General features: G+C 36.2%; 1 protein-coding gene across 2 annotated transcripts in view; it reads right to left on the bottom strand.

Moving 5' to 3' along the window:
* The window catches only part of CDH9 (cadherin 9), a 99,873-nt gene that overhangs the window by 16,951 nt on the left and 65,467 nt on the right, over positions 1–17,455 (bottom strand). For both annotated transcript variants that reach the window (XM_063326093.1, XM_063326094.1), the window contains exons 4-7: positions 8,636–8,755; positions 6,180–6,347; positions 2,112–2,299; positions 446–699 (exon numbers count right to left, since the gene is read on the bottom strand). In XM_063326093.1, coding sequence (XP_063182163.1) covers positions 446–699; positions 2,112–2,299; positions 6,180–6,347; positions 8,636–8,755 — 730 coding nt within the window. The remainder of the gene's footprint in view (positions 1–445; positions 700–2,111; positions 2,300–6,179; positions 6,348–8,635; positions 8,756–17,455) is intronic.

Below are 17,455 nucleotides of genomic sequence, written 5' to 3'. Positions count from 1 at the left end.
TTAAATAGTTAAGCTATGGAACATGGTAGACAGTGTTATGTCTAGGGAATTATGATGGTAGAGAAGGCTGGCTGCTATCAACAAGCAGGGAGCACAGAAATACAATATTTTGAGTATTTTACATAAATTTGCTATTGGAAACGTGGTATAAAAGCATAATCTTATGAACAGTTTGGTGAAAATACTATAACATAATGCTAGTTAAATGCTGACCTCTCCTTTCTTTTTACCTGGTACCTATAGGCTGTTCTTCAGAAGTATAGCATACACGGTTAACTGTGTTTGCCTTCACAAGCTCCCATAGATATTTCTCTCCTTGACACTTTTCAGTATCCCTTATGGGCTTAATTACTCAAGTGGCCCCCTATTACATTGCACTTTCATCAGACTTTGTGCATGAGGCTTAACCCACATCTAAAGCATTTTATATTGTGTAATAGCTTACTTTATTGCATTCTTTGTTATATCTGGATCTTGGGCTACAACCTGCCCAATAATGCTTCCTTCCTTGGCATCTTCATCTACCTCTATTAAATACCAGGGTCTGCTGAACACTGGAGGTTCGTCTATATCTTCCACGGAAATTTTGACCAAAGCCGTGTCTTTGAATGGCCCCAGCTGAAGAAAACGAGGATCAGGATGAGTGTTGGTTGCTTCCACTCTTAAGGTGTATAACATCTTGTTTTCAAAATCCAGATGCTGTGGAGCAAATAATAACAATAATAATAATAACAATAATAATAACAATAACAGCAGCAGCAGCAGCAACAACAACAACGACAATAATAATAATAACAGCAACAATAATAATAATAAAGAAAATGGTGTCACTTTACAAGAAATGCGAGTCAGTTTTATAAGGTTAAATTAGAAATACAGGTATTTTTAGGAGCCAAAGCTCTAAAATTTAATGCATCATAGAAAATATGAAGTATATTAGGGCTTGTTCTAGGTATATGAAAATAAGGAGCATTATAGATCAGCAAAGCAATTATGATCCCTCTGCCTACTACTTGTTGAGATTCCTGGAAAACCAGGAGGAGTCAATGTACAGAAAAACAGAAAGAAAGAAACAGGGAAGTTGGACTCAATCCACACGAAGGAGTTGCTAAAGGTCTTACTTGTCTCTTCTCATTGGTAGGAACAAGAACAATTATCCCAGCTCTTAAATGTTCTCTGTTCTATTTCCTTTTTGTTTATTCCTCCTCCATTACCATCTACCCTTGCCTATTTTTCATCAGGAGAAACCCAGACGTGTCCCTGGCCTCCATGTTCAAGAGTGAAAAGGAAAACTACGAAGTCTGATTTCCAATCTATGTGACTGGCATTTATATTATGCATATCCATATATGCATCTGTATATATACATACATATGTGCACACATATAAATGCATGCACATACATGAATATACATATGTTTCCAAATATATGTGTATAGATCTATATTTTATATATATATGTAGATAATAATTAATTGTTACTAGTATGTTCGGTAAGAATAGAACCAAAAATTGTATTCAGAGTCTGAACACTAAAAAGCAATGAATAAATCTGTCAAGGATGGTATTTTGAGTTAAATTTCTGACCACATCTTTGCTCTTCAGACTTCCATTGACATAATATGTGACAACTTAAGTTTCTCCAAGGTTGGACTTAAACCAAGACAGATTTTAGGTACAAGAAACCTGACTGTTGGACAGATGAGAAAGGGACAGTTTAGCCTTGGAGGTGTAAGTTCATCAAACTTCAGGTGAGCTTCCACCCCTTATGAGCCTTACTGCAGCATTCAGCTGACAAACCCCCCTGTCAACTGAACACCTCCAGGTTTTCACAGACGTAATTCAAAAGTACTGTGTGTGAGAGTGTATATATTGAACAGACAGCAGCCACCGAAATATTGCTTTATGTGAAGTGACATGCCAGTAAATTTCCCTCGAGACCTGAAAATAACAGATATCTGCTGGAGAAAGTGAAGAACAAAACTAATACAACAACTCCTTGGCAGCCTGACCCCTTGTGAGATCTACCCTCCCTTCCCCTTGAAAAAAGAAAAATAACCGTAACACCTGGAGAGCTAAGTACATATAAAAGAGAGGGAGAAAAAATAAACCTTTTTGACAGTTATAATCCCTTCCTGTGTGTCCTTGTCAGTGACGATATCAAACATGTCTGATCCATCCCCATTGGAGATGCTATACTCAATCTCTGCATTTTCACCCACATCGGGGTCATTGGCTTTAATTCTGCCAAGAGGAGTCCCAGGTGGTGCAGACTCAGGAGAGCTGAACTGGTAGGTGCCTGGAAGAGTGAAATCAAGCATTTATTATTTTGAGAAGCTTTGTTCTTCTTGAATAACAAACATCTTCAATTTCACCTGGATTTTTAAGTAACTTGAAGTTTGAAACACTCTTAGAAAAATGTTGTTAGTCATCACGCTAAACTTTAAAAAAGGGTTTGGAGTTGATTGACAAACTGTCACAAAAATTTCGAGTGATTCTTCAAAGCCACTTAGTACTGTGCTTTTAATGCCTTTTTTTTTTTTTTTTTGTTCTTTAGCTATAAGGAATAGAGAAGCTTAACAATAAGGCACCAGCTCTAACCTTGATTATTTAACAGAACAATAATTTTTTTCCTCAGCTTGCTATAAATGTTCCCAGATATATTTAGAAGTTGTAGGGGATTTTGGTTTGTTTTCTTAAGGCTCAAGAATTGTAGAAACCAGTGTGGATATTGGAAAGAGATTAAATTAGAATAGCGCTTTTTTTTTTATTTATTCTTTTGAAAAATATATTCAGGATTTGTAGGTGTTCTGTGTGAAAGTAATTCATTCATCCATTATTGGTAATACATACTAAAGAGTCATGGTAAAGCGCAGTTGGATGCATGTTCATGTTAATTGCTATATTTAAATGAAATGCAGATACATTATGACTTTCTTTAATTTACTCTGCACATACTTTTTGTGCTCTTTCAATGGTTGGTTTCATTTAATGTTTTTATAATCAGGGTTTAATAGAAATAATTCTGATTACAGACATTTTAATCTTGCCTATGTGTATGAAAAGTGAATTTATATGTGTTTTCTGACAATATTTGCAATAGAAATCTAATTATAAAGACATGCTGTTGCAGAAAAAGTATTAATCAGATGGCTTTTTTGACCAGTCAGAACTACACAATGAAGACCTTTCATCACTAGAAAGACACAAATGTTTCTAAATCAGTATTTTCAGTTATTTGCTATCAAGAAAGTGTAAAAAAAATAATCCGATATATTCAACATTTAACACATGACATTGCAGAATCTGATATTTCTTTTGATCTGTTTTCTCATGTAAATTAATATTAATTTACTGAGTGAAGTAGTAGCATTGGAAAAATACCTTAGGAGTCTGACAAAATTAGCACCTGATAAAATGCACGATCCTTATTTGAAGGGCCCAATAAGAACCTGTATAAATGTATTGACTTGTAGTGAAGTACAGTCAATTATCTTTCTTACAACTAGCCTATTTCCTATACTCACATGTCCTTTGCCTTCTTTTAAGACACTTAAAGGGTCCTGAAGGTTCCTCTTAAGTAAAGGAATATACCAAACATCTGAGTGCTGAGTTTCTATCCCCAGTTGTACAGACTAAGTACAAAAGAGTGTCACTGTAAATACCTTATATTTATATAGATGTGTAACAAAATGGAAGCTAATGCTTGATGCTAAATTATATTTACTGTTGCAAATTCAATGTTGTAAGTGAAAAATCAGCAGTAGACTGCTTGGCTGCAATCCACACAGACTAAAATGCATATTATTCCCTTAAACGAGGCTGAAAATGGGATGAAAGTTAGGATTCCTGGCAGCTAAACCACAAGTTTGAAGGCTTGTTCAAATTCAAGGGTTTGGAAGGTGAGCCAGAAATACTGTAAGACCAGATTTAATCATGCTACTTATGACTTCATCCAGAATAAATAACTCCCTTGAGTGCTTTTGCATCTGAAAGCATTCCTTTTTTTTTTGTGGTGCTGTGTGAGTGCTAAACATTTTCGGCATGCGAGATGACTAATTTGGTTTAGAGTACAGCTGAATTCAAAATGTGTAAGGTTTTCATTATGGTGCCCTTTAAATTCAGTTTAGGCCTATGTCTTTTAACTGTCCGTGATTCCTTTCAGAAAACAAAACAAAACATAAAATATTTTCCTTCTTAATGCAATTTGAACAACCAGTACTTCACAGTGCACTCTGCCATTTTCCTTTCTTCTGTCCCTCTGAGAAATCAGTCTTTAGTTCTTCAATACCTTGACATTAACTCCTGTTGGTTGCATTTGCAATTCACTCTCTGCCTTGGGCCACATTTTCATCTATTGTTGCCTCACATAAGAGAAAATGGAAAAAAATTGTTTTTGGAAGGAGCAGACTTCCAGAACCAGAGAGTTCTTTGAAGGTATTCCCCTCTTTATAACTACCTAAGAAGAAATCAAAACCTCCAGATGTCTCCCTATGTTTGATTTGCTAGGAAGTGTTGAAAACCAACCTGCTGAGGAGAAAGAAAATGAGAGGGAAGGGTCATCAGCAAAATGAAAATTGCACCATTGAATATATCCCACAGCAGGTCTTCTATAGCCCATCCAATGTGTTTCAGTGATGTTCAAAGTAGAAAGCTACAGAGAATATTGTTTGAGGCATCAGATTGTGTACATTTCTCTACAATTACCAAACACAAAGCTTATTGAAATATTCAGAACTTCTATAGACTTCAGGCATCAGCTAATTTTGAAAGAACATCCAAAGGAAAAAAGGCTAAAGAGACTGAAACCCCTAAGTTATTTTGCAGTCCTATGCATTCTTCGCTCTTTATTTTTTTGATTTAATTTAATTTAATTCACCAACAAAGTTTACAATGCAATGTGCTGCACTGCATGCTAATTTAGGTTCAAGAATTCCGATTTGCCGAAATATTATGGGCTATATCATTTTATACGTGTTTAAGCAGTATCCCCTCCTGAAGTCAAACAGGAAGGTTGGTTAAAAATTGCTGTTCAAGTTTGTTATGTGAAGGTGATTCTCAGCAGGTAAATTCTGAATGTGAATTCAAATTATATTTTATTTATGAGGACTGCAGCACTTCCCCTCCCCATTTTTAAAAAAAGCAATCTGTTACCATAGAATAGAAATAAAAAAAAAAATATATGCAATTTCAAGAATCCTTTCTCCCTCACTGTCAGAGTTTTATAATATTTTTTAAAGTATGTTCTAGGTTGACCTGTTTATACTATTCTGAGTGTACTTATTGCCATGGCACTGAAGTGCTTTTCAAGTTTCTTCAGGTCCAGGACAGTGTTTTCTAAATCAGCTCTGTTTGTTCAGTCCTTGGTGAATCTGTAAAAAGAGCCAGTCAGGTCCCTAATCAGTGCCAACAAGCAATTCAAATTTTATAATGTGGACATTTTTCCAATAGGCACTGAACTGAGGCTGTAAATTTCTTCTATTCACAGCCTATCAAACAGTTATCAGACACTGATTATAAAAATTCGGGACTGGATTTAAATCAGTGGCCTATGATGAAAGGATCTGTAGAATGCTGCTGTGAAGCCGTCTGTATTGTGCATCTTTGTTGTTTTCAATTTTTTATTCTACAGAGAAATTTTAAGAAACTTAATTGTGTCAAACTGGTCTAGATTATCAAAATCGTTCAACATTAAGAACCGAACACAGATTACAAGTACCTAAGCCAGATGCTTAGAGTTCCAGCAGAGTACACCACCTGACCAACTCTGCCTGTGCAAGGTGGTACACTGGAAAATTTGCTGATGTATTTGCTTGCCTAAACACATGGAATGAAAAGCGTCTCCAAAAACTGAACCCTAGATTTTATAATTAAATTCCTCTAAAAACTTTCAAGTCCCTGCAGTTACCCTACGTTATTGTTACAGCTCACATTCCTGTACGCAAAGTAAGGATGGAAAGTTTATCACTCCAAGAAATATTTTTCTATCAAAAAAACGGAGTCAGAGATTATTTGCCTTAGTAATGCTGCTATATAAACAGACACAGCAGTGGGCCAGTATTTATACCAAAAAAAAAAAAAAGAGAAAAAAAGAAGATCCCAGTTGGTGACACTGAAATGGCTGAATTTAGAAAAATTCTGTTCTTTGAAAAACAACAGAACTGTTAGATGCTCCATACTCTGAGGGAAGCGAGGTGGATTGTCATTGACATCAGTCAGCGTGATGTTCACAGTGGTGGTCCCTGATAGTCCTCCCATCTGGCCTCCCATGTCTTTGGCCTGGATGACCACTTGATACTGTTCCCTGTTTTCTCTACTCATGTCTGGTAAAGCAGTCTTGATTATGCCTTGGAGAAGAGAGGAAAAAAGAAAGACAGAGAGGTGAAGGAGAAGAAGCACCACCCACTTTAATCTCAGTTTTTAAATGGATTAATGTAAAATGTACTGTGTAGATGTTAATCCCTAGCAATCAAAACTAGATATACTGCAATAAAACTTTCAACCTATGGCTGATATCATATTAATTTAAGAAAAAAGATAAATAAACATAGCAGAGACATTATTCATTGTTTGTGATGTGCTAAACTAATTTAATTATTCTTTCAATGACAAAAATATAAATATATTTTTTGAATTAATGAAATTTTTTGGCTACTATCCCCAGTTATAATTTTAATGCATTTTATAGTCTCCAGCCCTGGTGAGGTTTTGGTATTATAGCACAAGGCCAAACTCTAACATGCCCTGGATTAATTCTTTTGGATTGTAGTAGATCACAGATTTTAATGCCCAGTGATGGCCAGTGTAAGTCAGCTAAGGTTATAGCTAATGAAAGAATTGGACAAGACTGTAAAATTAGTGTTGGAAGATTATTTTTAGGTGTCCGATTTCAAGAATTTCATAAATGTAATTTAAATATCTCAGACTCTCGTACAGCACACAAAAAGAGTAGGGACCTCAGGTGAGAAAACCAAAAATCCCATAGCCTGAGTGGAGAAGTGATCTAAATCCTCCTGGGATCTAGACCCCTAAAGACCTTTTCATTAAAGTGGACACACACAGGCAGAGCTTTTTTTTTTTTTTTCTTTTTTGTATTTACAAGGGTGGTGGCTTTGTAAGGTTAAAGTGATGAGAGCTTTCTCTTGTGAAGTTGGAGAATTTAAATACAGCATCCCTTTTTGCTTGGAGAATTCACACCCCTGCCTTTCCTATCTCAGAAGGCGGCTCTCATTACAAGCCCAGCTTGATACGGAAGCTATATTTTTATGCAAAAAAAATAAAGCAACCCTGGAAAACTCCTACTCCTAGAGACTCCTAGAGAGAGAGTGAAACAAAGAAAACAAAACCTCTGTAGTCTAGTGTTGGTGGCATTTACGTCTGATCCAGGATTACCAGGTTCTGATTACTGTACCTAGGCTTGTTAATATATGTAACATTGAAAACCAAATTGGATAAAAATGAAAGATAATACCAGAACCAAAGATGAGAGCACAGGTCTCCCCCAAACCGTGTGCCTGCCTGACCACCTGCTGTCATCAGTTAATGACCATGTGGTACTGGTCCTGTTTCCCTGCTCGTGCCTGGTAAAGATGTTTTGAGTATGAGATTGGAGAAAAGAGAAAAAGGAGAGAGATAGCAAAAGGTGGAAAAAACCTAGGCAAATCGTTGTGCTCCCTTTTAAAAATGTAGCCATGTGACTCTCACCATCCTTTTGATATAATGCCCTTGCTGTGTTTAAAAAGAAATTGTTTCAAAAGAAAATTAGCCATCATTTGAGTATGCTCAATGGACTAGGAACTTCGGTGATTCTGGGCATGTCTGTGCTTAAATTGGGGATTCTCAAAATAGTACAACTTTGATAACATGCAGGAACAAACTGACACAATGCCTGCTAAATTTTACATGTATTAGGATTAGGTATCTGAAGTGGGGAGGGAGGGTAGTGTTGTTTGGTTTTTGAACACCAATTTTGGATTACAGATATCCAAAGTTCACACAAGGTTTTCTTCTTTGTGTCTATCTCTTATCTAATTTCCTGCATAACAGTGAAAAGGTTCACCATTCATGCTTTACAACTTAAAAGCATTAGTGCTTTTTGCTTCAGTTCTAATAGCTGTTGGAATCAAAGTGCAGTTTCAAAAAGCATCTTGAGTTAAAAATTGTCAATGGTTAAAAATCTACCATGAACTTTTAGAAATAATTAATTCACCTTTGGGGATTTTTTTTTTTTTTACCTTATAGTCTGAAATTGTCTAGCTCCTTTTTTCTTTTCTTAAAGACAAACAGATTAATTTCCCAGAAATTGCTGTAAAATAAGCTTTAATACTTTCATGACTCTTTGAACCCTTTGCAAAATTCTACAACCTTTCCGAACTGTTGACGTCTACGGTTAACATTCATCTTCCAGAAGTCTTATTCATACTAAGCAGTTCTTCTTCTACAATAATAATATTTTAACAAAAAAGGCATACTTTTATTGTGATTCCAATTTCCATTAAGAAAAAGCGTATCAGCTTCTTGTCAAGTCATATGATGCCATATGCCTATTACAATATTTAAATTAAAGTGAAAAGCATCTTGATCCCTGCATTCTGTCTCTGTCATTGCAAAAAGTAAGACTGAATGAATTGCTAACCTGTTTCTGGATCCACGGAGAAATATGGCTGTCCCTGGAGGATGCTGTACACCACTTTGGCACTGTTTCCATAGTTGGCATCATCAGCATCTGTGGCTGTCACTTGAATAACAGATGTACCTAAATGGGTACCAAACAAGTAATCAGAAGATTTCAAAAAGGAACCTACTTCTTGTAAACCACATACAATGGTTTCAGTATTGAATTCAGTAAAAAATTGAGCAGTATCAGGTGGACAAATCTAGTGATATCCTACCCAAGCAAATAGTAAAGTCTCATCTTCCTCGTGACTAAAACTAAAATTATTATCACTTAAGATTCATGCTTCAGTTAAGCATGAATAAATGCATAGGGATTGTCACGTCTTTGAACAGAGCATTAAGTTTTTCTGGTGATCAAACCGGTTTGAATTTTGTTCTCTGATAATAACATGACCTCGGTTGAAACTGTTCACTTAAAAAGTAGGTAACTGCCATATGAAAAGTACCATTGTGATTCTTAAGTTTGGCTTAATCGATAAACTAACCTAAAGAAAATTCCTCATACTGATTTTCTGCTTATGTTCCAAATATTTGAACTCAGACTGAATACAAAATTTTGTCTCATCCTAACTAATTTTTAAGATGCTTTTAAAAAATTAGCTTGGTATTGCAGTAAAAAATTCTGTGGGATTTTTTTCTCTCTCAATCAAAGTTATCCGCCTATTTGGCAAAAAATTGTTTTTAAACAATAATTATGTTTTTTCAGCATTCACTTATTTTGCATGAAAATGGCTTACTCATGTCCTGTGATCAGAATGAGGAGAATATAGGCTCTATGGGATTAAGAGCTCTGTGGGCCAATACATTTGTTGTAGTTTATGGATTAGAAGTAAATGAAAGCTTCTGTAGAGCCTTCCTTATAAGATATATAAGAGGAAAAAACAGTTCTTCGCAGTCTTTTATTTCTAAGCAATTTTCAAGATGTCAGGATACATTTTGGTAACACAATCTAGAGCCTAGGTTGGAAGGGACCTTTCAGATCATCTAGTCCAACCATCAACCTGACCCTGACAAAAACCATCACTAAACCATATCTCTAAGCACTATGTCTACCCGTCTTTTAAATACCCCCAGGGATGGTGCCTCAACCACTTCCCTGGGCAGCCTGTTCCAGTGCTTAATAACCCTTTCAGTGTAAAGATTTTTTCTAATGTCCAGTCTAAATCTCCCCTGGTGCAGCTTGAGGCCGTTTCCTCTTGTCCTATCGCCTGTTACTTGGGAGAAGAGACCAACCCCCACCTCTCTACAACCTCCTTTCAGGTAGTTGCAGAGAGCAATAAGGTCTCCCCTCAGCCTCCTTTTCTCCAGGCTAAACAGTTAGAAGTGTTAGAAGGTCCTTAACAGTTAAAAGGTCCTTAACTCCTTGCCAAGGACAGAGGGCTGACTGAGAAGAAGATTTTTACCCTATTTTTGGCTGGGTGTTTTTTATGTATCTCACTTTCCTTATAAGAAAAGGGTCTAGTGAGCACTGTTCACCGAAGTGATATCATTTCCTGCTCCTCTTTTTCTTCACCCTCAGCCTCTCTAGATTGAAGTTCACCCGGATAACTTGCAGCCAAGTATCTGTCTTGACTATAAATTCAGAAGATGTTCATTTACCTGTGACTAATGGAACTGAAGTGAATAATCTCTACTGTCACTTTTCAGTGTATAGGAAGGATTGGGGAAAGTAGAAATTCAGAGTAATCAAAACAGATTTATGAAAGCACATGTTATTATTATGTCCTGTTAGATGCATCTTTTTCTCATAGTACATAGTACCACTTTACACATAACAGTTTTATCTACATAGTAGTAACAATTCCCACTATTTCAGGTTATCTGAATAGCATGGCAAGAAGGGAGGAATACTTCTTTCTCTGCAACAAACCAGTAGAACAAAGTTGCAAAAATGCTTTGTCACAATTCATCTAACTCTGGAGAGGATTTTTGCCATCAGCAATCTAGATTACTTTTTGCCTGGTTAAACAGTTAGAGGTCATCTGTGTGCCAAGCTAAGCTGTAAAGATAATACTTAAGAAGCGAATATTTAAGGGTTTAGTGAATATTTATTCACTGAAGAAGTGAGTATCTAAGGGTTAACCACACACACTAACGGTGTCCAGCAGAACTGCGTGTCTGGATAAAGAATGGACATTTTTTTGGGAAGTGTAAATTTCCATGAGTCCTATCTGCTTTCAGAAAAGCAAATAAATTAAATCCCATGCCTTCCCAAGACTAACAGGGAAAGGAGAATCAATATCACTTACTAGCCTATAAAAAAGTAAAGGTCACCAGTAGAATTATATGTTTATACTGTGTGCCACTGTAGCATCTAGGAGTTAAGAATAAAGGGAAATGTCCATCCCACCTTCCCATCAGAAAACCGCAAAGTATCTTCATCAGGAAAACATTTTGCTGTAGCCTCCTGATCTAGGCACTGTCTTAGGACTGACATGGAGTATGGTCATAACAGCTGAATACACATTAACTTCTTTTTCCTGGCTTACTGTTTTGATGAAAAAAAGAATGATGAAGCCTGTTTTGAGAATCGTTTTTTTGTTTGTTTTTGTTCGTTTGTTTGTTTGTTTGAAGAAAGACATTTCAGAGCTCAGGGCAGTCTTTGGGAAATTTTTGTCTTTGTCTCATTTGAATGTATATCTTTGTTTACTGAGGCTCAAGTGCCGTACAATTATGGTTGCTGAGGACAGTATAGAAGCTGTAACTCTACAGAAACTTTGGAGGTCACTATCAAGTAATTCAAGTGGATCTTATATAGAATTAAATCTCATTATAGCTTGCAAAATAATGATGTTGTCTTTTATTTGTTGAATTTTGTACAGTGGTGAAAAAAATAGTGTTGTAACACCTGCTGCTTCCTAGTAAAATGATAGTACAATTGTGAACAAAATTAACAAAAGTGTATCCTCAGAAAATATATTGCCAGCATGCAGTTCACTGTCTTCTCTGACAAGAATCTGCCGTGTCATAAAGGAGGATCCTCATGGATGATAAGCAATGCTTATGCAGCTTTTTTTTAATGAGGAAAAAGACTTCTCTTAGCTTTTGGGGTCCAAAATGAAACCAGGAAAGGCAGTGAAATAAAGGAACTCAGCACTAATTATGAAGTAATTGGTAATGAGGCAAAACCAGTTTGGACGTTTTTAATTAAAGACAACTATGCCCTATCCTCACCCCCACCTGGATGATTCCCACAGAATCTGGATGTATTTATTCACTTGTTTATTTATAGTCAAGGTTACCTCACAAGCAGCCTTTTGCTCACATTTGCCAGCAGAAGTCAGCATGATTTAAAATACTAATCAGGCTGCTAGGTTAGAAATTAGAAGCACCACACAAATACACCACACAAGCCAACTGGTGTGAAAGATGACAGAGAAAATGTGACTACAGTTGGAGACTAAGGAGTAATAACATCACTTTTCTGCAAAACAAAGTGAACTTCAATCCAATCCTACCCAGCAAGCCTATCTAAATCTCTAAATCTGAGCTAAATCTCAGAATGCTCAAGAAGTGTGCAATATTTTATTTTCCTTTCTTTTATCTTTTTTTTTCTTATTTGTTTTGTTTTGATGACTTCTCAATACTTCTTTCACACAGCTTGCAGATTGTTTTGTTGTCTTTGTGTCTCAAAGATTTTCTCTGTGTCTGCATACAATGAGCAAGGAATTTGCCAAGATTTTTGAGTGCTGTAGCATTAGAATTAATTTTTTCCCCTTTTTCTTCTTTTCTGAGATATGTTTGACTCAGTAAACTTAAGCTGTTTGACAACACATCTGTGATCGATGGGGTCTTAATGTAAGAGTAGAAAAACGCAGAGAGATAATTGTGAAGATAACCTGAGAGAAGACAAATCTAGACTTAATCTGTGTAAGTAGTGTCTGTGTGTGTGTGTGTGTTTGTGCATGCTTATGTATGCATGTATGTGCATGGGAGAATGTGAGTCCGAAAAGGAAAACGGAGTGAGAGAGAGCATCACCCCATATCTAGGACAGTATAATTCTGTGTCAGAACTGCGTCCCACTAGCACAGATTTCCAGAACTCATGAGAAGTGAGACGTAAATTTAAAAAAGCATTTGAAATGAGAATGCTTTTCTGAAATATGTTTAAAATGCTTTCTATTTTTTTGTGCTATTCAGTCTTTGAAAGGGTCCCTCTGGTATAATTCGGTCTCCTAGCATGATACCAGAGTGCATTGCAAAGTTGGAGTAAATAGGTTGCAGAGGACTGCTGTAGTGCAAAAGAGGTCTTCCGCTAGATGAGACAGGCACAGATTTTGCTACCTTTCATGTAAAGTTATACTCTTCAGCATGCAACTCTTGTTCCTACTTGGCTCCTTTAGTTGACATGAATTAAAACAGCTTCTGCCAGTCAGAAGAATATATCTGTGTCTATTTGAAAATGCTATTTTTACTGATAACTTTTTTCTGTAACCTTCATTCTGAACAGTAATCTCCAGCTTGGGTGAAGAAAATGAGCAGATTATGTTGTTAGCGTAGAATGTTTCAAGATTCCACCATGAACACCAGATCAAAAAATGACAGAGTGATTTAAATATCATTCAGAACCATGACATTTCTTTTCCAAAGGGAATTCTGTAACTTCAGCATGCATTTTGAGTTTGACTCTGACATTTTTTATGGAAGTGGAATTTCGGATAAATTTAAACTTTTGATTTTAAGAAAAAAATAAGCTGCTTGGTTTAGGCTTTGGCCTTCTAATATAAAGTTTTCAAAAAGTAATGTGGAAATTAAAACCTGAAAAAGCTGAAACGGTGTTTTTTGCATTAGTAGATGGCTTCCTTTCTATTTTTTCTCAAGCCAACTTCTGTCAAAATTAGCAATTATTGAAAAGTTCTAATTTTTACAGGGAACTTTTGCGTGTGTGTATCTAACTCAGTTTAAGAGAGAACTCCATTCAAAGCAGAAAGGCTGTTTCATTTTCAGAAATAGAAGACCAGCTGGGGTAAGTGGAGAGGCAGGAAGGACTTTATGTCCCTAAAGGAGAAGCTCTTGTGCTTGCTTCCTGTTTTCAAGCGCAATGACAATCTGCTGTTCATGAAGTTTATTCATGGAGGGAAGATTTTAGAAGTGGATTACTTTTAAAAGCTGAAAAAAATTTGAGAGCGCTCTGGAAAATCTCTGGAGACAAAATTAGGAATTTTGTTTGGTTAAAAGCCTAAAGGAGATATTAGACAGTTTGCTCAGACAGCATGGCTCCGAGGATTATTTTAATGCGGACATACTATGGAGATGCCCCTGCTGAAGACATGAGTGAAATTTTAAGTGAGCCACAGAAATGTTGAGAGGTATTTAACCACATTTGTTTTTGAGAGCAGGTTGTTCTCTCTGCACAGGAGTCTGTGCTTAGGCAATGAACTGGAGAAATTATGAACTAGGAGCAGTCATATGGCGCTATCGAAGCCTAAAAAGTTTAGGAACCCATAGAATTCACCACCAAGGATCTCATTACCACATCAGTTGGACATTACTACATCACTTCAGACTACTTTCTGTACAAGGGGCAGAGGTAAATGAGGTTGAGATATGGTTTGAGACGGTTGGTTTGAGATATGGTTTGATGGTTGAGATATGTTTTGACTGGAAGACAACTCTACCTAGAAAGCTGAGAGAATAGGGAACTGCAAAGTGAACTTTTCTCTTTTTAACATGAGCACAATTTAGTGGAGATTTCACTAGACTGCTTTTTCTTCAGTTGATAGCATGAAAGGTTGATAGCATGAAAGATTTGTGAGAGCAAAGGAAAGGAAGAGTAAAAGCAGAAAAGGAGCATCAACAGGTAAATAGATAAATGATGCAAGCTAGAAGATGAATAAATGGGCATGGGTGAGAAAAACAAATAAAGCTAACTTTGGACAAATAAGGAACCTGAGAAACCAGACTCAAAGAAGCAATAACATGACACAGGAAAATTAAGATGGAACTTAAAATGTAGTTCAGCCATATATATTAAGCAGAAATATATAAAAAAGAAAAAAGAGAGGAGGCAAAAAGGTGTCATAAAACAGAAGGTGCAATATTTCATAAAATACCTTTAACCAAGTTGGTGATTTTTAATAGTCCACTGTGTAGGTATGAAGTGAAACTTAATTTCACTTGAAAACATGCTGTCTCTGATTTTTGTTTATATAATCTCACATAATGGCTGATTGAGAAGTCAGTTGATGTGCTAGCTCCTGTAGATGGGTACTGTACCTTTGATTTTTATCTGCCCACTGATCTCCTCTCCAAGAATCACAAATTTTGCACCACTGTGGTGTAAATAAACAGTCACTGTAATCCCTGCTAATGCGACTGAAAGTAATTTATGAGACGTACAACAAAATCGAGCTATATTGCATGGTATAGCCTTACTTCTTCCCTCGGAACTACTTTTCCTCTCCATTTCACTTCATACCAGCAAAACCAGACGGACTTCACCACCCATTCTGCAAATATGAGATATTATTTTTGTGCAGCTTTACTCCGGAAACAGTCCCTTGTATTTCGTTAGCACAATGGGGAAATAATTCTCATCATTTCTTGTGTGTGTTGTGTTTTGATGTTTTGGAGTTTTGTTCAATGCTTCCTTTTCTGTGACAAAACGAAGTTACATTTTAGATTGTGTTATCACAACTTGCATTAAAGAAGGAAGTTCGTGCTAATGATTGTCTCACCACATTGAAAGATGCAGTGTGACTAAACGACTGTGTCTTTAATCTGCCTGAAATGCTGCATGGGGTAGAGGCTTTTGCCAGTGAATACAACACATACACCATTGTAACATAATGTCTGAAATTGAACTGGAAAAGAAAGGCTGAAGCTGAACAAAGCCTCCAGCCCTCACCCTCCCACTGTTCAATACCTTGATACAGTAACTTTAGTTTTCCTTTGGCGGTAATTGTAACTGTGAAGTGCATCGGATGCCCTGCATGAGAATTTGAAAAGCATTATGGATGCAATAACAAGTGGGAAACAGTAAAAAGAATTAGAAGCAGTTTGGAGTATTGGTGGGTGAACAACTCTGTGTGTGTTTATTCTTGTGGGAAGCTTCTTTTTCCCCTTCTCGCCCTAAAGAAAGTCACTTCTGAAAGAGCAACACTGGTGCCATCAAATGGCAGTGATAAATAGAGAAAAGAGTGGTCAGAATCTTTCAAGTGTTAATGTTGACTAGTTTTTAGATTGCTTTTTCTAGCAACTAAAGAGGTACAGTATAAAGTGATCTGCTATCCATAGTAAATGAACTGCAGCTTAGAAATCTTTTCATTTTGTTCAACATGCTGTACATACTTACAATTAAAAACCACACTTCTTTTAGGCAGAGAAAGTATCTGCAGTCTATGTTCAAAAAGAAATTAAAACCAAAAATGAAAACGATGAATCACAAAATCGTCCTCAAAATTTATATTGAAAATAATGATGAAACTCACCAGTAGCATGTTTCTGCATATGGAGCTGCTATGCATATGGTAAGGTTGTTCCAACTAGAATTAGTTGCTAATGAAACCAATATGTTGAAGGAGCAACAAGTAATGCCATAATATGGCAGTTAGTTACCCTTTCTCTGACCACAATGCTTTTACAAGAGCATGCGGAAATAGGCCAGCTTTAGGTACTGATGGCTGCCATCCATGGCAGTCACTCACAGGGACTCCACTACTTGTTTCCTTTTTAAAGATGAGCGCTAGTGATCTTGGCCCTTTGCCCCATCTTAACTTCTGGAATACTCCAATAGAGAGAAAGAGCTTTCAGCTGTTTTTATGATAAACTTAGGAAAAGCTTGTCCCTGTTGATCCTACTAGGAGAAATAGTAGTTTGTAAAGGCTGCAACATGGTTATCTACTGATTAAAAATCCCAATTCCTAGCCAACAGTTCCAACCAAGTTTTTAGTTCTACTTATAATTTTGAATTTACAAAATAATGAAGTAATCATAGGGTTGTTATTTCTTCATTACTCTCAGGGCCCTTGCTTCCTGTAGCACAGCTTTAAGAAGCTTTCTGTTTTGCCCTTTTATTTGCTCAAAAGAACTTACGTGGGGTCCTCAATAAAATCTCTAAAGGTTTCACTTAAGAGCAAAAAAAGCAAGCTTAAAATAAACAGTTTTCAATAATCTCCACTTTTTAGAACTAAACTTTGAGTTTCTTATGTACATGCCTGTACAGTTCTGTATTTTACAATGCAACACAGACAGGATTATGAATTTTTTGGTAAGGAACAAGTTAGGTTTCTGTACCTATTTTTCATTTGCTCTCTTTTCTTTTTTTAGCTTGGTTTTTGTATCTCTTTATTAGATTTTGAAGAGTCTCTTTAATATGGATTTCTGTCCATGTCAGGGAACTAGAACCTCACTCTCATTTGCATCTTCAAAATTCTTCTGTAATACAAGTAGATTAAAATCTTTACAGAGTTTCTACCTTTTGCCAGCTCTGCAAATAGGTGCCATTTGAAACCGTATGTGAATCTCTATTATGACCATGGGAATGTAGTAAATTATTATTAAGACAACAGGCTGGCCTTATATTTATTTTATATGGGGGCATTTTCATCATCTGTGGGAACTCCCATTTGGGTAGTGATAAAGTCTGTCTCAATAAAACTGTGGAAAATAGTAATTTTCTATGAAAATGCAGTAAATGAAGATATTATTGGTAAACTCAAATTTACATTAGTTCATAATATATGATTCATGAAAGCGTCTTGCTTCTGTTGTGTTTAGATACTGTCGATGTTGTCTCTGGAAATGACAATAAAGACCTGTAATTTGGAAGAGAAATGGA

The sequence above is a fragment of the Chroicocephalus ridibundus genome, chromosome 2 (assembly GCF_963924245.1).
Source record: "Chroicocephalus ridibundus chromosome 2, bChrRid1.1, whole genome shotgun sequence".
NCBI lineage: Eukaryota > Metazoa > Chordata > Aves > Charadriiformes > Laridae > Chroicocephalus > Chroicocephalus ridibundus.
This window is presented reverse-complemented; position numbering and strand designations above follow the sequence as displayed.